The 22,375-nt window shown below is 40.4% G+C and overlaps 1 protein-coding gene across 6 annotated transcripts in view; it reads right to left on the bottom strand.

Annotated features, from left to right (window-relative positions):
- The window catches only part of NRF1 (nuclear respiratory factor 1), a 144,016-nt gene that overhangs the window by 43,882 nt on the left and 77,759 nt on the right, over positions 1-22,375 (bottom strand). For all 6 annotated transcript variants that reach the window (XR_006212616.1, XM_042972093.1, XM_042972104.1 and 3 more), the window contains exons 5-8: positions 19,303-19,443; positions 3,773-3,931; positions 2,802-2,999; positions 2,087-2,188 (exon numbers count right to left, since the gene is read on the bottom strand). Coding sequence is in view for 5 of the 6 variants with exons in the window: in XM_042972093.1 (XP_042828027.1) it covers positions 2,087-2,188; positions 2,802-2,999; positions 3,773-3,931; positions 19,303-19,443 (600 nt within the window). In the remaining variant the exon portion in view is untranslated. The remainder of the gene's footprint in view (positions 1-2,086; positions 2,189-2,801; positions 3,000-3,772; positions 3,932-19,302; positions 19,444-22,375) is intronic.

Here is a 22,375-nt window from a genome sequence, read left to right as displayed (position 1 = left end):
AGGTATCGTTTATTTTTGTAGAGTACTTTCTATTCCTTGGGAGAAAAGATGCTAAATAAAAGGCAGTAGGATGTTTTTACTGAGTCATCTGATGTAATGTTTCATTAACTTGATGTGGTCTTATCTGCCGTTAAGTAGTGAGGTATTTTGAGTAATTTCAGTTCTTACGGCTCACAACTGAGAGGCTAACAACCACGTCAACATCTAGGACAAATGAGAAGCCAAATAAATCACACTATAAAATGGAAAACATTTTGTCACTTTCTGAGATAACCTGTCCTTCTCCTCTTTGTTTTGTTTCATTGGAAGTGTGGGAGGAGTTACTTTTTTTTTTTTTTTTTAATCTGACTGAATTTGGGTGTGTACCAGCAGGCTATTTCTGTCATCCACCCACTTCTACAACAGATGACTTATAAATAATGTTAGTGTGCTGAAAAAGCCCTAGGTAAGTAACTGAGATTTTTTTTTTTATTCTTCATATTTTTCCGTGAACTTCTGAATGTGTTAATTACCACCATATATGTGAAGTTATTTAGTAAAATGGGCTCCAGAGAATTAGTCCCTAGAGAAGTGTTTAAGAAACACAAAGTCACTTTCTTTAAATAGTATCACGAAACATCCAGTAGGGAGGAGATATGGTTGATAACTTTGAATAAGTCAAAGAGTTAACAAATTCAGTAAACGCACCCACCACTGTCTTTTCTCTCTCTTTCACACGTCAAGGAGAGCCCTCCAGTTTTAGTGTTTGGGGACTGACGAGTTTTTCCCTCAGCTATTCCATACTCTTACATGATGTTTATATGCTTCTAAAAGTAAATATCCTCTTGACTGTTACCTTTCTATACTGCAAAACCAAACGCTGGCTCCTGCCCCCAAACCTCAGACTCCCTAGCTGGAAACAATCTCTCCTGAAGGCATAGACCACTGTGCAGCATGTCCTACAGCATGGACCATGGTTCATTTCTGCAGACATTTCTCTCCCCCTCCAGACAGGAGCTTCTTGAGGAGCAGGGTTCCTGTGTAAATCAACTCCGCGCATCTAACACATCATTGCGTTATGGCAGGGGCTCACTTCATGCTGGCTGACCGGGTAGCCCGGTTGTTTCTCTTCATCCCCCTAGCCATGAGACTTTTATCGGTTCTCTCCCTTTCCTGAGTTGCACAAGTGAAAATGGCTTTGTGGTGTTCTGAGTGGAAATGCGCCATGGTTTTGAACAAGGGTACCTTTAGCTTTATTTCTAACACTGCTCTTTGACATTTGTTCGCTGTTTTTCCCACTTCAGGGAAGTGGTGAAGGTACCAGGTACCAGGTACCAGGGTGGTACCTTTAGGGGAAAAGCCTGCAGTGCCTTAACGAACCCTTTCCTGACCTTCACTGATGGCTCAGAGCTCAGAGCCTAGACAGCAGTTTCTAAACGTGTTACACAGCTCCGACACTTATCCTGTGACTTTGGGCAAGTCACCTAACCTCTACATGTTTCCGTTTTCTCATCTATAAAGTGAAGATGATAACAGAACCTATTGTTAATAGAGGGTTGAGCACTTGGTTTATCAAGTGCTCAGTTAAAGGTAGCTACCTTTAGGTTAACATCCCATGGTTACCTTGATTTTGGTAGAGGAGTATTTTCTCATAAGGTCTTTTCAAAGGCATATTTAAAATGTAATAACTGATGACTACTGATTTACAAACATATTTATCCCTTCAAAGAACTCTTTGGTCAGCTCTAGTTTTAACGATCCAATTGTTAAAAAATTAAGCCCAACGATCAAATTCTTTGGGATTCGCAGCATAAAAGTATGACACAGATAATCTCTTTTTGCTATGTGTTATACAAAAATGCTATGTTGCAAACGTAAAGTTGTAAGTTTCTGACTGGTCTAAATCATAAAGATCTAGGACTTTCAATTATTATAATTCACATACACAGCATGAGATACTCTGCAAAACTGTCACGGTCTGATGTTTCAAAAGGTTTATGCTACAGATGTGTAAGCTGCCTGGTGTCGTTGTCTTCTGGACCCTAACTACTCCCTCACCTACACATTTAAGTATTTAAGCGGCTGCAGAACAACTCCTCTTTCTTACCTCTCCATCAGCCACAGCAGAATAATTCACTTGGGCAACAGTGACTGTGGTTGGCAATTCTGAAGCATCAGCCAATGTGGCTACTGTTGCCCCTGTACCAACCTAAAGAAAAATATGGAAAGTGAGACGTGTCAGTGGATGGATTCTTCTACCTTTTCCTTTACTCAGAAGTCAAGATTCATTTAATCCACAATTCAGCACAGGTACTGGTTAATATGCTTCGTAACGTGAAATGAGTTTCTAAAGTCGTCCCAGACACTTACAGGAGTTCCAGAATTTTATTTCAACCAAATAAATCAATATTAGAAGCTATCATGTTTCGCCACCGGTGCCCGGTATCAGTCAACCAACTTTCTACTCTTATCCCAATCTGAATTTTAGACATTCCCTATCTACTAACAAATCGCGTTTTACCTCAGAAGAGGTAATTTAGAAGGAATAGCTCCTAGCCCCTGACAGAATGAAAGCATAAAAAAGATGCCATTTTTATAGTGCTTTGTTCGAGAAATGTCCAGAAAAGCTATCTTATAGCTCTGTAGTTAACGAATTGGGAACAATTTAAAATATTTTTTAAAAATAAATTTCAGATAGATCTTGAGGCGCTTTAAAAAGTTGCATAAGGGTTTTTACATGAAGCAAACTTTCTCCAGTCTGAGGTGAGGTGCCCACGGGTCCAGCTCAGAAACCACAGTTTCGTAACCATAGTTTTACTCACCTGGATAAGTGAGACAGTGCCGTCAGGGTTACTAAAGGTCTGGACTACGGTCTGTGATGGTACAAGATGGGCTATACTGTGTGTGGTTGTGGCCTGTGTTTGTGTTTGCTGATCTTCAAAAGCATACAAAAGGTCCTCCCGCCCATGCTGTTTATAACAGTTTTTAACTATGGTCCGTAGTGCCTGGGTCCATGAAACCTGTCACCAAAAGACCAGAAAAGCACATTTAAAAAGTCACACAGAATGTTGGTCATTCAGTCCCACTACGGAATAAGCAGCTGCTTATGTAACAGACCAAATCAAACCTATACAGAGTGAGCTCCCTTAGGCCGATTGTGGCACAAAGAAACTCGGCGCTAAACGCCACAGATCTCCCACCGGTTTCCTTCCTGAGCAAAGTCTGGTTTAGGTTTTGGGTTTTATACGCCATCCTAACCTGAGGCCAACTCTTAAACTTCTCACAAAAGAAGCTTACTCTTTTGCCAAGAACTTTATGTTAAGATTCCCAATAAACTTCCAAGCTAAGAAACAAATATGCGGAAAAGGCAAGGGATGAAAATTAGCTGAGTCCACCTTTTTAAAAAGTGTCGTTATCAGCAGCCTCTACCAACTTCACATCTAATTCTATTATTTATATTTTTCAACGGTGGTTCTTGCTAACCAGGAATAAGGACATTTCTAAGTCTTTGAAGTAATTAATGCTTTTTCCTGAAGTTTCTTCCTTTTTTTTCCAATCATCTCATAATATAAAAACTGCTCCAAAAGGCAACTAGGCAGAAGGAAGTGTAAATTCAGGGACCCATCCCACGTCTACAGTGATGATGTGATGAATGGGAAAGGCTGCAAATCAGAGAATATCAAACTTCTTTTGGGAGATAGGTTCAACTATCACACACATGTTTTTAGGCTTTTTAGCATAGTTGATTCAGAATGGAAAAACAACAGGCTACTCAGGTCTGAGAAACCCTCACCCTCTGCTTTTGCTCTTCTGTGCGGACGTCGCTCCGGACGTTTGCCCACGGGATATCTTCAGGCCACCAGATGGGCTTGCAGCTTTCTTTGCCCCAGCCTGGTTTTCCCCGACCTGTGGAGTACTTGAGCATCTCTGGAATAAATGCCCGAAGCTGGGCCTAGAAGACAAGAATGTGGTCATCAGCAGTCAAGAAAGACATCTGGGATGTCTTTGTATCTTTCACCAAATTCTAAGATAATAAAACAGAGAGCTTTCCTGGAGGGTCCCAGAGAATTCCAAGATGTGAATGATGAGAACCCATTGTTTTCCACAGGTTACCACAGCTCCATGGGTGACTGAGAATTATACACGTGTGTGTGTGTGTGTGTGTGTGTGTGTGTGTGTGTTGGTAAAGTATACATTAAGCTGTATTTCACAGCCCCTACTTGTCCTTAGAAGATGAATACCTGCCCTCAAGTTTGATTTCTCCCTAAGATACTACTGATGATATTTCCCTCATTTCCCTTCTACAGTTTTCCATGCATTCAAGGTGTCTAACAAAGTCAACATGTTTTCAGTATTGTTCTGGAGTTAGGAACCTGGCAATTAGATAAGGGAAATAAGAGGTGAGGAGCATCATTATTTGTAGGTGATATGACTGTGCGTCTGGAAAACCCCAGAGAATCAAATGAAAAACTACCATACACAGCAAGAGAATTCAGGAAGCTGGTTGTTTACAAACAGGAAAATAAATAGGCTCTACTTAAAAAGGGAAAATGACCCTAAAGCTTTTCCTGAAAATTTCTAGTATGCTAGGCCAATGTCTGTGAGTCTGACATACAAATAGAGTCAAGCATATGTCATCTTAAACACATTATGGACTTCATGCAGATTTATTTTACAAACTGAATCCAGACCAAGCAGGTGTTAAACCAGAGACAACGGCCATTCTTTATCTCCTGGCACAGTAACCATATTGAGTATATGTTGGAGGAGAAGGGGAGCCTACTTTGTGAACATTCTTAATTGTCTACAATGATTTTTGGCAAGAGAAGCAATTAATCAAATTATAACATCCCTCCCCAGACCTACTGCTTTCCTTTTAACCCCTGCAACACTTCAGAGATAAGCAGCATCCTTCAACTAAGGACACACTCACACTGCCTCTATACCTAAAGACCAAAAGGATAAGACAATTTCGGCAATGAGTCAGGCCCAAGGACATGGGCTTGCAGGTGTAAAAGAGAGAGAAGGGGGGGGGGGTGGGGAACAGAAATGGAAATACTTAAGTATTAATGAGAGAATGAGTGCAACACCACTTTTATACTGAAGAGCCTATTTAAATATCAGGTGTTCTTATTTGAATAATATTTTACCAGAAGATGATACCAATTCTTATATAATTATCATATCATATAATAATAGGGAATCATGCTTCCCTAATAAACAGAGCTCTGGTTGACGATATTTACATGGTCAATCCTTGTGCCCAGCCTGCCACTTCACCTCCCCGAGTCCGCCTCTCCCAGACAGTCTCCTGCCTACAGGATATGATATAATACACTCCATATATATTTGGCTCTGCGACATCAAGCAGCAGGCTAATAGAAATGTATCCGTTTGCAAACCCAGGCTATCAGCTGGCTCATGAGGTCATCTCTTCAGTTATTTTAAGAAAGTGCATCTCAAAGTCATTTTTCCCTTTATCTTAGTTTCCTGGGAGTGTGTCTTTTTCTAGCCTCAGACACACAGAGAAGGAAAAGGCTTAATCCTCACACACAATATTTGCGTTTCCTCATATAAAAAAAAGGGCTTTCGTCCGTCTCTTTTCTTCTAATCCCATGAACGAACATTCTCCAAAAGGAGAGTTCTTTATATCTGTACCTAGCAGAGGCTGGAGATTAATGAAATAAGAAGGCTAAATACCTTTAAATTAACAAAAGACGACAGTGTTCAGAAAGAACTCGCTGTCAGAGTCTGCTCAAATCCCGCCTGGAACCTCACGCGTTCTCTAATTCTGACTTCCAGCTTCTGACGCCCCACCCATTCGCACCACAGTCTCCCACACTCCCCAGTCCTGGGTCACCCTGGCACATGGCTGTCTTGCATTTTGGCTCTCTCGTATCAGGCTTTCCACTGGGTTTCAAGGACTCATAGGTTATGGGAAGTGGGGGCAGAGCACCAGCCTACTCGCTTCAAAGCCTCCTCTGCCCTCTCTCCAACCACCTATCGTCTTGAAGTCTTACTCTTGGCCAGGAGAACCCCACCTTCTTTCCCTAGACAGCCAAGCTCAAAATCTCGCTCAGCTTTACCTCTTTCCTTCAAACCCATCTAGCTACTCCGTGCAGGTTCAGCTCTTTCTTCTTTGAAGTGCCTGGGCTCTCCATCACTTCTTCTCTAGTCCCACCTTTGTCCCGACTTCCCAGCCCAAGGCTAGTGCATCCTTCCAGATGACCTTCTTGTGTAATTCCACATTCTCCCCTCTTCCCATCCCATGTATCCTTAACAGACGGGTTTCCCTAAATGCTGCGCAGCTCCAGTGCTCAAAAACTTTCAAATGGCTTCTCACTACTAGCAACTCAACTGGACTCCTCTGTCCAGCTTTGCCACCTGCCACAGCCTGGCCTCCCACCACACTCAGTTTCCGCTAATTGCCAACAAGCAGCCTTGGTCCTCATTAGGTGAGTCTCTGCACTGTCTTATAAACTGAACTCATTTCTGCTTCTATGCCTTCGGATTTGTTCCCCCGTGGGAGCACCTTCTCAAGCTCAAGCTTCAAGCCGACACTTGTTCCCTATTGCCCAGCAAATCCCACATTCTTTGTGAAATAGATCTTGACTACTTCTTGAGTCAGTTTGTTCTCAATCACTCAATAAGAACACAAGCTCTAGACTCAGAGAGTTGGCTCGGAACACTAGCTCGCTCTCTGAATCTTAATTCCCTCAACTGCAAAGCAGTAATGATAATGGCAAGCATATAGGGTCAATTCAAAGGATCACATAGTGGGTATATATACATAGCTGCATTGAATGAATAGCAGTTTTACTATTATTACTTCAGTCATCAGCCCTCTTTTTTTTTTTTTTAAGTTTATTTATTTAATATGAGAGAGAGATAGAGCCTTGGGAGAGAAAGGATCCCAACAGGCTCATTGTCAGCACAGAGCACGACGTGGGCGTTGAACCCACAAACAGTGAGCTCACTACCTGAGCCAAAACCAAGAGTCAGACATCCAACCGACTGAACCACCCAGGCACCCGCCTCTCCAAATTCAATGAAAAAAACCAATGTTCTATAATGGTTTTCTAATACTAAACACAGTGATGTACGGAAAGATATTTATCCTTAGTTCTTCAAGGTGGGTATGGTGAAAAAATGCAGAAGAGGCAGAAGAATGAGTTTGTAAGTATCTGTGTAAATATGGTTGAAGAGGAGAAATAAAGAATGCTAGAATCAAAAAGCGACCATCTAGACCAATTCCATGCCTTCAGGAAGGGAGTTATTACTCACATGCCCCAATACATAGATAGTGCAGGTGATTTGTTCTGCGGGATCTTCAAGCATTTAAAAAATTTTTTTTCCTTTTTTAATGTTTATTTATTTTTGAAAGACAGAGCACGAGCCAGGGAGGGCCAGAGAGAGAGGGAGAAACAGAATCTGAAACAGTCTCCAGGCTCTGAGCTGTCAGCACAGAGCCTGACGTGGGGCTCGAACTCACAAACCATGAGATCATGATCTGAGCTGAAGTCAGACGCTTACCTGACAGAGTCACCCAGGCAACCCTGAGCATTTTTTTTAAAGTGTACAAGCAGATTACTAATGGAAATTATTAGAAAATGGGACTCAGTGTAACCATAATTAGAAGAAAGAGAGAACAAGACCTAGGAAGCCTGTCAAAGATGTTCTATGTGTCAGAAACCTGGATAGGAAATGTTTCAAAGCCCTGGGAAGAAGAGAGTAGGAGAAACAAGCAACACGGTGGAGTGGGGGGGGGGGGGGGGGGGGGGAGAGGGGGGAGGGGAGGGGATGGTTACGCCCACAGGCCAAGACTTCCATTAAAAGTTAAAAAATGGGACCAGAGTGCAATTTAACTGCTGGTGTACAAATTCTGATTCAGAGGCAGATTTTAGATTTTTATTAATTACCAACTGTATAAATTTGCCCACATATCAAAACAAGAGGTAAAAAGCACTTTGTACAGTAAAAGTTCACTTGTCAAGTCTGTACATTTGGGGGATGAAGACTGTTCTTTGCTTTTAAATGTACAGAAATAATGTGACTTCACTGAAAAAGGCAATTTTCCATCAGACTTTTTTTAAAGTTTATTTATTTTGACAGAGAGAGCACACACACTTGGGGCAGCGGCAGAGAGGGAGGGGGAGAGAGAGAATGCCTAGCGGGCTCTGCCCTGTCAGCACAGAGCCCAATGCAGGGCTAGAACTCATGAACCATGAGACCATGACTTGCGCTGAAATCGAGTCTGACTCCTAACTAAGACACCCAGGCGCCCCCATCAGGCTGTTTTTATAATGTCCCAAATAAACAGTGCTAAGGCGAAAGGGACTATCAATAAGAGAAAATGAACTGTTCAGTACAGAAAGAGTTAAATGATTTCTTTCCAGAATTCAGCACTGTGTTCTCATTACCAGTTGGATTAATTACTGGTCCTGGAGAGTTTTGGAAACCCAAGCTACTCAATGTGCTTGTTAAGGAAGGTTTGTCTTTAATCCCCAGGGGAGACAATCAATAGGCTCAGCAAAGGTAAAGCCTACCCTCCCAGGCTGTCCTTTAATTGGACAAGCTTTCCCAGCCTCCCATTCTGATTCAGGGTTCTAAATGGACTTAAAGTGCCTAGCTTGGTCAGTGAACCCACCCCAAACCAGCAAAGAGTGGACAGTACCGCTCCTTCCAGGGCACATTCAGCAAAGAAAAAACATACCAAATTCCTGCCAGTGGCAGTCAAAAGTAAAGATTATGTGGAAACCGCAGAGGGTTTTTAAAAAGATTCTCTAAAATTCTAAAAAGTTTAATCTATCCAAAATGAAATAATAATCTTTACTATGTTAGAAATTTTCCACTTATAAATCTGCCGTCCAGCAACACATTACCCTTACACATTCCCAAATGCCCGTCTACTCTTTGCTCAGCTTGTACCTGAGTCTAGGATTTTTGAGGCTCCTGGTGTTTACTTTGATTCAGTCACCAAGAAAAGACCTCGCAAATTAAAATGTTTGCCAACTCCCCCTCTACGGAAAAGAGTATACATAATAAATTTCGAGATATGGCTGCTGAAATCCAACCGTGTTGGCAGGTGATGTCTTCTACAGCTTATAAGAAAACAGGGATGTGGCAGAGAAGGAAAACGGGAGAATTTTCAGACTGCGGCTTCATTATTTTAATTTAAAATCATGACCCTCCAGGTTGACAGACTCAATTATATTCAAATGGATATTTAAAGGGCATTAGAAAGCAAAAGCAAAGATTTTTTTGCTCACTATCTGGAATTATTTGTACCACTGACCTCTGTTCACAGAGACAGCGGAAGTGGCTTTCCTTGTTAGAAACGCCAGTCCTATATCCCTATTCCCTAGTAGCACCAGCAGAAACAGTAGCTTCTTTTAATCTCATTTCTCCATAAAACACAGTCCCATAGAAACAGGGGAAGAACAAGTTGGAAGGAAGAAGAAGTTCAGAGAATACAAGTCAATGAAGACACTCATTTCAAGACTCTTCTCTCAGGCCAACCCTTCTGCTCTGTCTCCACATCCCATCAACCTACCAAACTGTCTCCCTCACATTCATCAAAATGCTCTTAAAATTCTACCTTCTCTTTGAAAGAGTCTCAGATTGGTCCGTTTCTGCTACCTCATCCCAGCTGTACTCTTTTGTACAAAAACACTGAAATAACAGTCCTTTTTTCCATCCACCTTCCCCAATCCAGTCACCTGTCAGAAGCAGAACATCCTTCCTTATAGGCCAACCTATACATTTACATGAATATATGATGGAAGAGCACAGTTTTATGTGATGAAATAAAACACAAACAGTACCATATTGTACATAGTTTACTACAACTCACTTTTCCCCCTCAACATGCTGTCACAGAGATCTTCTCATGGCAGTGCAACTAGAATAATCTCATTGTTAAAAAGTAGTTGCCTAGCGTCCACGATACACACTTTGCCCTTTTATTTAACCATTCTCCTGCTGATGAACATTTAGGTTATTTACGGGCCTTGTAAAATGTTTCTTTGTGCACATGTGTATTTCTCTAGTAGCAAAGTGAAATTGCTACTTAGATGGTACATGCATTTAACATTTTAATAGACACTGCCAAACTGTCCTCCAAAAAGTTGGCCAATCCCGCTCTCATCAACAGTACACAACAATACCCATTTTTTCACACCATCCTTCACATTTATTACCGAGCTTTCTTATTTTGACTCGTCGAATGTGGGGGAAATGGTAATCATTTTAATTTTCATTACTAGTGAGGTTGAGAATCTTTTCATACGTTCACTGATTATCTTTTCTTTTGTGAACTGTTTAGGATGCTTTGCTTATTTTTCAAATCATCTCTTTCTTATTAATCTGAAGGAAATATTAATCTGTTCTGGATATTAATACTTTGCCATATAATTTGCAAATATTTTTCGCTAGTCTAGTTGTATCCTGCATATGGAATTTATATGCCTACTCCCTTTTATTAGTATTCCTAATTATACCACTATTCTTTTACTCTACTCAAAATATGCTATGTTCTACTTAAGAATTCGATGTATCTATCTAGATATGTATTTTTTTGGTAATGTTTATTTATCTTTTGAGATAGAGTCAGAGTGAGAACAGGGGAGGAACAGAGAAAGAGGGAGACAGAGAATCTGAAGCAGGCTCCAGGCTGAGCTGTCAGCACAGAGCCCAACACGGGGCTCGAACCCATGAACCACGAGATCATGACCTGAGCCAAAGTCAAACGCTTAACCGACTGAGCTACCCAGGTGCCCCCAAAATTCAATATTTTTGCTACCAATAATTTTGTCATTCTCTTAATTTCATCCTGCCTACCTAACATTTACCAAATGTGTAGTGGCATCGTATACATAAACATTTTTTGATAATTTAGTAGGAAAAGCCTACTCTGCATATAGGTTTTGACATTACAGGAAGGAGAAGCAGTTTGCAAATTATCTACAACAGTGGTTCTCAACGTTGGCTGCACAGTGGAATCGCCTTTAAACACTATACATGCCTGGATCTCACCCCCAAAGATTCTGATTTAATTGGTCTGGAGTATGGCCTAGGTAGTAGGATTATAAGTTCTCTGGATGATTCCACTATGTGGTCAAGTTTAAAGACCACTTTACTAAAATAATCCTTTTTGTCATAAAATATACATAACAAAATTTATCATTTAAATATGTACAATTCAGGGGCATTAAGTACATTCAGAATGCTGTATTATTTGCGGAACTTATTCATCATCCCAAACAGAAACTCTGCATGCATTAAGCACTAACTCCCCAGCCTCTTGATTCTACTTTCTGTCTCTATGAATTTGCCCATTCTAGGTAAGTCATATTAGTGGAATCAACATAGTATTTGTCTTTTGTGTCTGGCTTATTTCACATAGCATAATGTTTCCATTCTTTGGGCAGGAGAGACCAAACCTATGCTTTTTCAAAACAATACTCAAAAAACCTAAACGAATGAATATTTCCTAGGTAAAGCATGTCAAACCCTGTGAATAACTTCTTCCTAATGAAGCAGTCACTAGGCTGAATGTTTCTGAAGGCTTTTCCTGAAAACTGGTGAAGAATTACTATCCCATTGCATCATCACTCCAAGGGAATATTAAAGCAACACAGACTGCCCCAGTGAGAGTAAGAGGAGGACCGTAAGTTCAAGTGAGGAAAGGGAAGGGACAAGGGAAAAAGCAGTGGGGTTTTTAAAAGCGTAATTATTATACAATATTTATGTTAGTTTCAGGTGTACAACATATTGGTTTGACAATTCTATACATTACGCAATGCTCACCAAAATTACTGTAGTCACCATCTGTTACCATATGATGTTACTGCAACATTAGTGACTACATTCCCTATGCCATTTCATCTCCATGACTTATTTTATAGTTAGAAGTTTGTACCTCCTGATGCCTTGTAGCTATTTGCCCATCCCCCTACTCACCTCCCCTCTGGCAACCACCAGTTTGTTCTCCGTATTTAAGAGTCTGTTTGTTTTGTTTTTTTTAGATTCCGCATATAAGTGAAATCATAGGGTATTTTTCTTTCTCAGTCTGACTTATTTCCCTTAGCGTAATACCCTGTAGGTGCATCCATGTTGTTGCAAAAGGCAAGATCTCTTTCTTTATTATGGCTGAGTAATATTCCATTGTATATATACATCCTCTTCCTTATCCATTCATCTATGGATGGATACTTGGGCTGCTTCTGGCTATTGTAAATAATACTGCAATTAACATAGAGATGCATATATCTCTTTGAATGAATGTTTTTGTTTTCTTTGGGTAAATACCCAGTAGTGGAATTACTGGATCACATGATATTTCTATTTTTAATTTTTTGAGAAACTCCCATTGTTTTCCACACTGGCTGCAATGTACATTTCCACCAATAGTGCACAGGGTGTTCTGTTTTCTCCACATTCCCACCAACACTTCTTATTTCTTGTCTTTTTGTTGATACTAGCCATTCTGAGAGGTATGAGGGGATATCTCATTGTGGTTTTGATTTGCATTTCCCTGGTGATGAGTGATGTTGAGCATCTTTTCATGTGTCTGTTGGCCACTTATATGTCTTCTTTGGAAAAATGTCTATTCGGGTCCTGTGACCATTTTTTTTTTTTAATTGGATTGTTTGAGTTTTTTGGTATTGAGTTGTATAACTTCATTATGTATTTTAGATATTAACCCCTTAACACACACATCATTTGCAAATATCTTCTCACATTCAATAGGCTGCCTTTTTGTTTTGTTGATGATTTCCTTTGCTGGGCAAAGTACTTTTATTCTGGCATAGTCCCAGTAGTTTATTTTTTCTTTGTTTTCCTTGCTTAAAAAGACATATACATAAATATGTTGCTAAGGTGATGTCTAAGAGATTACTGCCTATGTGTTCTTCTAAGAGTTTTCTGGTTTCAGGTCTCACATTTAGGTCTTTAATCCATTTTGAGTTTATTTTTGTGTAAGGGTGAAAGAAAGTAGTCCAGTTTCATTCTTTTGCATGTAGCTGTCCCATTTTCCCAGCACCATTTTTCCCATTTTATATTTTCCCCATTTTATATTCTTGCCTCTATGGTCATAGATTAATTGACCATATAAAGGTGGATTTATCTCTGGGCTCTTTATTCTATTGATCTATGTACCTATTTTTGTGCCAGTACCATACTATTCTGATTACTACAGCTTTGTAGTATATCTTGAAATCCGGGATTGTGATACCTCTAGCTGTGTTCTTCTTTCTCAAGACTGCTTTGGTGATTTGGGGTCTTTTGTGGTGCTACAGAAATTTTAGGGTTATTGGTTCTAATTTTGTGAAAAAATGCTATTGGAATTTTGATAGGGATTACAGTGAATCTGTAGATTGCTTTGGGCAGTATGGATATTTTAACATTATTAATTAATTCTTCTAATCCATGAGCATAGAATATCTTTCCATTTGTTTGTGTCCTCTTCAGTTTCTTTCATCAATGTTTTATACTTTTCAGAGTACACGTCTTTTACCTCCTTGGTTTAAGTTTATTCCTAAGTATTTTATTCTTTTTGGTGCAATTGTAAATGGAACTGTTTTCTTCATTTCTCTTTCTGCTACTTTGTTATTAGTGCACAGAAATGCAATAAATTTCTGTATATTAATTTTGTATCCTGCAACTTTACTGAATTCATCTATCAGTTCTAATAGTTTTTTGGTGGAGTATTTAGGGTTTCTATAGATAGTATCATGTCACCTGTAAATATTAACGGTTTTATACTTCTTCCTTACCAATTTGGATGCCTTTTATTTCTTTTTCTTGTCTGAGTGTTGTGGTTAAGACTTCCAGAATTATGCTGAATAAAAGCAGCGAGAGTGGACATCCTTGTCTTCTTCCTGATCTTAGAGAAAAAGCGCTCAGTTTTTCCCCACTCAGTATAACGTTAGCTGTGGGTTTTTTATATATGGGCTTTATCATGTTGAGGTATGTTCCCTCTAAAACCACTTTGTTGAGAGTTTTTTATCATGAGTGGATGTTGTATTTTGTCAAATACATTTTCTGCATCTCATGAGATGACCATATGGTTTTTAACCTTTCTCTTATTAATGTGATGTATCACACTGATTGAATGTCAATACTGAACCACTCTTGCATCCCCAGAATAAATAACATTTGATCACGGGAATGATTTTTTTTTTTTTTTTGTATTGTTGAATTCAAATTGCTAATATGTTGTTCAGGACTTTTGCACCTATGTCCATCAGAGCTACTGGCCTGTAGTTTTCTTTTTTGGGGTGTCTTTTTCTGGTTTTGATATCATAGCAACACTGGTCTCATAGAATTAATTTGAAAATTTCACTTCTCTTTTTTTGGAATAGTTTGAGAAGAATAGGTATTAACTCTTCTTTATTTTTTTATTTAAAAAATTTTATTTATTTATTTTGAGAGAGAGACAGAGAGACAGAGAGACAGAGAGAGAGAGAGAGAGAGAGACTAGGACAGGGGCAGAGAGACAGTGAGAGAGAATCCCAAGCGGGCTCTGCATTGTCAGTACAGAGCCCGATGCGGGGCTCAAACTCACGAACCCTGAGATCATGACCTGAGCTGAAGTTGGACGCTTAACTGACTGAGCCATTGAGGCAACCCTCTTCTTTAATTTTTTTTTAAATTTTGTTTTGAATGTTTATTCATTTTTGAGAGACAGAGAGTGACAGACCATGAGTGGGGGAGGGGCAGAGAGAGGGGAAGACACTGTATCTGAAGCAGGCTCCAGGCTCTGAGCTGTCAGCACAGAGCCAATGCAGGGATTGAACTCACAAACTGAGATCATGACCTGAGCCAGCCGACGCTTAACCGATAAGCCACCCAGGCGCCCCAAGAAATCCTTTTAAAACAGTAAATGTTCAGTGTAGATGAGCTGAAATACTCAACCTGAGTGATGATTACAATATAGTTTTATATAAAGAGAGTCAGAGAAAGCACTGGCAATATGGACTCAACCATTCATTCCATTTCTGTTACTAGCTTGCTTCATAAATTGCTTCCTCTCTTTATGCCTCAATTTTTCAATATATTGTCACCTGTATTGTCCCACTTCATTGCCGAGCCAAATAAAAATTCCAGATTCACTAACTTTCTGTAGGTGAAAAATGGGTGAGAAATGGTATGTTCAGGTTATTCAAAAGTTAATATAGTTTGCATATAGTTTGTATTAATAATTGGTAATATCTTTGTGTGATGCTTTAGTTTTCAAACTACCTTCCCTATAATATTTTTTCTTCCTCTGACTCCATAAAGTAGGAGGGGATAGATAACTCTCACTTTCCAGATAATCACGGGTAGTATTTTGGTTCTACAGTAAACAGATTTATATCTCTCTAAAGTTTTATACACACACACACACACACACACACACACACACACAGGCCAAGTTTTGTGTGCATGGTTAAACAAATGAAATTGATTAACTCAATTATACATTCCCTGAAAAAAAAACTAGCCCTTCCCAAAGAAACATAAAATGAAGTGCTAAACAAAGTACTGAATAAAGCACTCAAAGTAGAGTACATAAGAAATGTTATTTTACAAGCAGTTAAAACAATTGGAACCCTCTATCCCACAGCAATAGAGAGCAAGCCAGCATTTTTAGTGTCTAATATTTCATTGGATAATAAACTTCTAGTCTCTTTTGGGAGCTGTTCTTCTTGCATGTAAACACTAAACATCACTACTATAATTTATTCAAGCACATTGTTCCCAGATTTTCCTATTATAAACAATGCCACAAACATACATCTTTGCTCACTGAGAGGGCATGACATACACGTGTTATGTCTTGATATGCACTACCAACCTGCTTTCTGGAAAGATCGTACCACTGCACATTTCTATTGACAGTGTGTTAAAATGCCATATTCCCATTCCTTTTCCTTTGGAGGTTTGGCTTGAAATAACACCATGCTTTTCTGCCATTAATAGTGAAAAATCTTAGGATCGATTACAAAAATGGTAACTGGCTCACATTAAGAACAAGTATCTGAGAAAAATAATAATAATAAAAAAGAAGGTTCCAAGGAGAAAACCTGGGAACCAAATATTCAGAAATTCCCATTTAATCAGGAGCTGGAGTTTTCATTGCCCTGCTTACTTGTCACCATCTGTTTGTTTTGTTTTGTTATGTATTATTTTTTAGTCATGATCTGTGATGAGAAGAGAAAGAAAGGAATGTAGGATGATAAAGAAAATGCATGCCCCCAACAAAGTACCAGCTTCCCTTGGATCCATCATTACACAAAGCTCTCCTGAGTGTATATTTCACAAAAATGGAAAACAACACAGTTTCAAATGTTTTACCTCCAGCATGAAAATTAAACTGTTCGTTCTGACTTCTGAGGCCATCAGCCAAGTTTTGTAATTATCAGTGATATTATTGTTGATTTATATTAATCATTTAATATAATCAAAACCTCAGATTATTTCAATCTAACACATCAAATGTGACAAAGAAGAAAAAAATGCCCATCACAGGAGAGGACATAGTGCCTCACATACCTAACACAGTATTCTTTTTTTTAAAGTTTATTTATTTTGAGGGAGAGAACACATGCGTGCATGCAAGCGGGGCGGGCAGGGGGTGGGGCAGAGAGAGAAGGAGAGAATCCCAAGCAGGCTCTATGCTGTCAGGGCAGAGCCCGATGTGGGGCTCAATCTTACAAACCATGACACCAGGACCTGGGCCGAAATCAAGATTTGGACGCTTAACTGACTGAGATACCCAGGTGCCTCCTGACATAGTATTCTTAAGCAGAAGCTTAGTCAGTTTTACATATACTTTATATCTGAGACACAGAGTAGATTCTTTTCTTTTTAATGTTTATTTATTTATTTTGAGAGAGAGAGAGCAAGCAGGGGAGGGTCAGAGAGAGGGGGAGAGAGAAAATCCCCCCAAAGCTCTGCTCTGTCAGCAAAGAGCCTGACACAGGGCTTAATCTCACAGTCTGTGAGATCATGGCCTGAGCCAATATCAAGAGTCAGATGCTTAACTGACTGAGCCACCCAGGTGCCCCCAGAGTAGACTCTATATCAATCAGGTAAAAAAAATTCACCTTATGTTTTCTTTCATTACTCAGAATGGTCCTAAGGACAAAATAGCACGTATGAAGTGACAGGAAAAAAGTTTAGATAATGCTTTCCTTTTTGAACCATTATCTAGATAGTCTCCAAATGTCTGCAGAAAGACCTATGAATCCAAAAAGCAAAAGATCACAATTTAGCTTTACAAAATGTTGTACTGCTTTAGACTAAGTTGCAGGTTCAGACTCAGCAAGAAAAAAAGTGCCACCTCCCAAGTAGCAGCATCGATGTCTGCAGCCAGCGAACACCCCGCTCGGAAGACTTGCAGTCCGGGTACCTACCACATGGGATTCGTTTTACTCTGACCTTTAGGTCATTCACTGAACAGATACTATTATTTAGAATTTAGCTGTTATCTAGGTGCTGCGAGCTGCAGTGGACAGCAGTAAAGGATAGAAAGTAAATCCCGGCTCTCAAATTCTAGCTGGAAAGACGGACTGCAGACAAATATAAATGCTGACGAATAAGAGAGCTCCAGGGTAATCAGTGTTATAAAGACACAAAATATGGGATGCATTAGGAAGTGACTTGGTAGCAAAGAGAAAGCTCCATTAGATGGCATAATCAAGAAAGGCTTGTTTCAGGAGGTGATGTCTGAGCCAGACTTTGAATAAGGTAAGGTTAAGCAGACAATGATGTGGGAAAACAGTGTCTCAGGCAGAGGAAACAGCAAAAGTGAAAGACTGGCCTGGAGCGTTTGAGAAAAAAAGGCCAGTGTGGCCAGAGCACAGTGACTGAGAGGGAAAATGAAGAATGAAGTTGGAAGAGGCTGGATTCTCAGATTATACAGGGCCTCAGAGGCCACAGCAGAGTCTGAATTTGATTCTAGGAATAGTGGGAAGCCATTAAGGAGCTTAAACAAGAGAGTGATGAGAGCCGATTTAAGTTTTTAAAAAAATCTCTGGTGGCTCTGTGAGGTACAGACGGCAGCCGAGCAGGAACAGCAACCAGGAGAGCGACAGAACTGATGAGCTGAAATAGTCTCCATGGGAGAGATAGTCGGTTTGGGTGAGGGTGGTAATGGGAACGAAGAAGAACAGGCAGGTTTAGGGTACATCTCAGAGCTGAACTGACATGACTTGCTAATGAATCCACGTTGCAAGCGAGGGCAAAACAGGGAAACGAAGGGTTGCTCCTATGCCAGCACTTGAGCAACCAGACAGATGGTGGTGCTGTTAACTGATGGGGTCGGGGGGTGGCAGTGATAGGGGGAACTGAGGGTTGGGCGATGAAAGGTCCTGTCTGGGGCACACTGGGCACTGGAGATCAAACAGGGGTATAAGCCGGGCTATAAACAGCATACAGAGGAGACATAAAGCCCACAGGACAGGATGAGACCACTTGGAAAGAAACTAAAGATACGGACATGCCAATATCGATCAGGTGAGAACAGGAAGAAGAGTCAGCAGAAGAGCTGAGCGGGAGCACCGTGAGGTAGGAGGGTATTCAGGAGAGTATGGGGTCAGAAACAGAGAACATTTTCAGAAGGAAGGAATAATCAACTGTGTGAAATGTTGCTGGAAGACACTGAATAAGGAAAGAAAACTCACAGGTGGATTTAGCAAGAGAGGAGTATATTAATAAAGAAATACGGTGGGGTAATGTCACAAAAGGGCATTTGATCTTGATCAAGCTATCACTTTCAAAGCTAAGATATTTAAAACAGACCATCTCAGCAAAATTCCTGAAGTATGCTGATTTATCAGGCTAAGTCCATTTTGACTTCCCTTGTCAAAGAAAGAGGAGAGAACAATGACTCAGGAGGGTGTCCTTCTGAGTTTTCCATACTTATTCCCCAGAGAGGGGAGCCTTGGTGACAGCATGGCAGTATTCAGATTTACATGGAAAGAGGAGCAGCTCAGCCCCAAAGAATAACAGTTTGCCTGCTTGATGGTGATTCATCAAAGTCCTAACAGTCACCTGTCCAAAACAACTCCAAGCCAAGTTTCTTTATCTAATCTAGTGGCCCAAGTGAAAGAAAAGAGCTGTCAACCAAGGAGGAGACCACATCCGTGCTCTCTGGGTGGGAGCATTCTTCCAACACTACATTCTCTTCCCCAAGGCTGTCACCGCCTCACTGTCAGACTCCAGCCTGCGTCTCTCTCTGCTGGTGTCACCGAGCACAAAACTGAGAAATGAGATCTGAGGCCCGCCCACACCTGGGCCACTCGCCTTTCTGTCTCCTCCTCACGGCCCGCCCCTTACCTGGGTCATTTTGTCCACAGAGACTGGAATTCCGTCGATGGTGAGAGGGGGCAGCTCTGAGTTAACCTCCTGTGGTGCAGGGGCGTGTTCTGCCAGGGCAGACTCCAGGTCTTCCAGGATCATGCTCTTGTACTTACGCACCTGCAGGGAATTAAGGGCAGAAATAAACAAGATGCCCGACAGCCAGGGAGGGTTGGTGCCAAGCAACCGGAAGGTGGGTAGGGCCGCCCTCCTCAACCACAGCAGAGTCCTAAGCACAAACACTTCTACAACTAGCAGATAAAAATACCCGACGGCCCCGAAGACATCACACCGTACAGAGTTCAGTGAAAAGATGATGAAACTACAGGTAATAACAGCAGAAAGGAGCCAGTGGGAAGTTTTACAGAAACACTGCTTCTCAGTTAAAATCACGTTTTCTCCATCAACACTGGCACCATCACCTGTTGCAGATCTAACAGGAACGGAATTCTTTATTCTGTGTTGCCCAGGCCCTCTGATAAAACCTAGGTGTGGCAGTTCGTCAACAAAATCACTTCCAAGATCAGCAAGGACTTGCCTCTCTAAAACTCTAAGCAACCTATCTGAAACTGCTGCTACCTTCCTGCAAGGCCAGACTACCCAACAGGTGATTCAGTGCTTGAGAGGCTGGGCTGAAAGCGTCTGAGATAAAAACAAGAAGCATATACTGTAGTTGTATGTCAAAGGTGCCACTGTCACTATAAGGCTCAGGGCCAAAAGAGAGCCCTGCAGGTCATGCCTTCCTCGTTTCTGGTACTCCCTGGTGACAGAGGTCAACTTCAAATCCACGATGTCTCTGGAGCTCAGACATGTGGGTCTGAACCAGATGTCATTGTTCTGACTCCTTTCCTTCTACTACCAGTGAAAGGTCTCTCCAAAGACAGAGAACTTAACAGCAGCGCATTTGTACATACACACATTCTTCCATGATGAGCACAAATAGTAGGCAGACACAGGACCCCACAACCACCAATAACGGGTGCATTCACTTACAAGGACACCGGGTGGGGGGGATAAGGACACCTTCGTGGATAACACGAAAGCCAGGGAATTTTGGAAATGTGACAAGGTGAGGCAGGAAACTAACTTGTTTTCAGGGCTCACGCCATTATCTTAGGAAATAAGGGAAGAGAAAATGAGGTATCCCAGAAATTAGGATAATGTTTGAGTCCTGGGTTTTCTACTCCAGACTGGACTCTCAATCAGGACAAGTTTCCTTGTAAGTATCTCATTACGACGGCGAAAAAAAAGAAAGATTCTCATACTCCACCTCAAGCCTGTGGAAAACTAAAAATCATCGTTGGCTATGAAGTACAACTTTGGCAGTTATAGAACCTTCCAAATAGGTCAACAATGAAGGGGATGACAGAAAAATTGTATAAAGGCGTAGAATCGTTATCATCCTAGAGATTCAGTTTTATCCTGGTTTCTAACAAAAAAAGAAAGTTTGAAAAATCATTGCCAACACGTATTTATTATAACAAAAGCAGCTGGTGTTGCCCACTTAAGGATTTATATGTTCTGCTTTCCAGGTTTCTGTATCTGATGTAGAGCGTTTACACTACCAGCCCACAGAAAAACTCAATCTTATTAGCCTAAGTTCTGGTCTTTGAACTTTAATGTATTAGGTTAAATCATTATATTAGTATGCAGGCCCATAGTAAGGATATATATAAATATATTTATTTATAAAAATAAATTTCACTGTGCTGGAAATACCTGGCATTCAAAGACAGGAAATCATTAGATTATTACTATTACATTATTAGCTAGTTTCAAACAATTTTGGTCATTTTTATGGGTCAGTAAAATTCTAGGAATTTATAACCAGGCATTTTGCTAAACTTATCAGTGCGATATAACTCCTTAAAAATATCTTGAGTATCAAAAAAAAAAAAAAAATTGTTGGTAGAGCATTCCTCCAAGTAATTTACAACAAAACTTCAGCTGTGACCACAGTATTTTTAAGGTTGCTCAGTAAAGTTTCCCAGAATTATCAAGCTAGTGCTTTAATTCTATCACCTCTGAAATGCATATTTTTTCATATTTAAATGTCCTCTGAAATTGGGATACCTCTTTTTTAAAATTGTTGAGATAGAGTGTGAGCAGGCAAGGGGCAGAAAGGGGGAGACAGAATCCGAAGCAGGCTCTAGGCTCTGAGCTGTCAACACAGAGCCTGACACGGGGCTTGAACCCATGAACCGCGAGATCATGACCTGAGCCCAAGTCGGACGCTTAATCAACTGAGCCGCCCAGGTGTGCCTGAAATTGGGATACATCTTAAAACTGCTGTGGATGAGGCAACCTGGGGCACAGTTGTCACTTCCTGCACATATGAACATGGCTGTTATCCCTGGGAGCAATGCAATCCCTTGCCTTTTCAATCAACAAACCATTGAGCAACATTTGAGAAAGAATGTGAGTCTTGGTTATAGTTGGATAATCTCCCCAGTGGTATTTCTGGTAAGATCAAGAAGCCCCAGCATCAAACTTGCTGCAGCTTGGAGACAACAGCAGAGCACTTTCTTTTTCTTTCTTTTTTTTTTTCAGAGCACTTTCTAAAAACATGCAGCACCACCCATATGCTCTTGATGGCACCGAGGACAATATCACATGAAATGTCACAGCCAATGATGTCTTTGAAACAAGAAGTCATTCAGAAGCACTGAGCTGTGAAAGTGAGGACGTTTTAGGAGTATCAATTTATTTCACTTTCATTTTCCTTTTTATGTATTATATAAAAATGCAATGTGATTAAAATCTATGTCTAAATAAGCTTGAAAAAGTTCTTTCAATAAATATAAAATAAAAATTCTAAGTGATAAGCACTGTGCCCGAGTTTGTCAATGTTTTTTCTTTCTTCATGGTAAATAAATAAGGGTGCATCTTATAACTGCTGATGTCATAGATATGATGAAACAGAGGTTTGTTTTTCCAACTTCTATCCTCTATTTCAAAAACCATAGCTTAAGCCTTTATTACTTCATACCAATCTGTCAACTAACTGGTTTTACAAAGTTAAAAACCACTTAAAAACAAAATCAGCTGGTCT

This window comes from Panthera tigris, chromosome A2 (genome assembly GCF_018350195.1).
Source record: "Panthera tigris isolate Pti1 chromosome A2, P.tigris_Pti1_mat1.1, whole genome shotgun sequence".
NCBI lineage: Eukaryota > Metazoa > Chordata > Mammalia > Carnivora > Felidae > Panthera > Panthera tigris.
The sequence above is the reverse complement of the archived record's forward strand: the minus strand, read 5'-3'. Positions and strand labels throughout refer to the sequence as shown.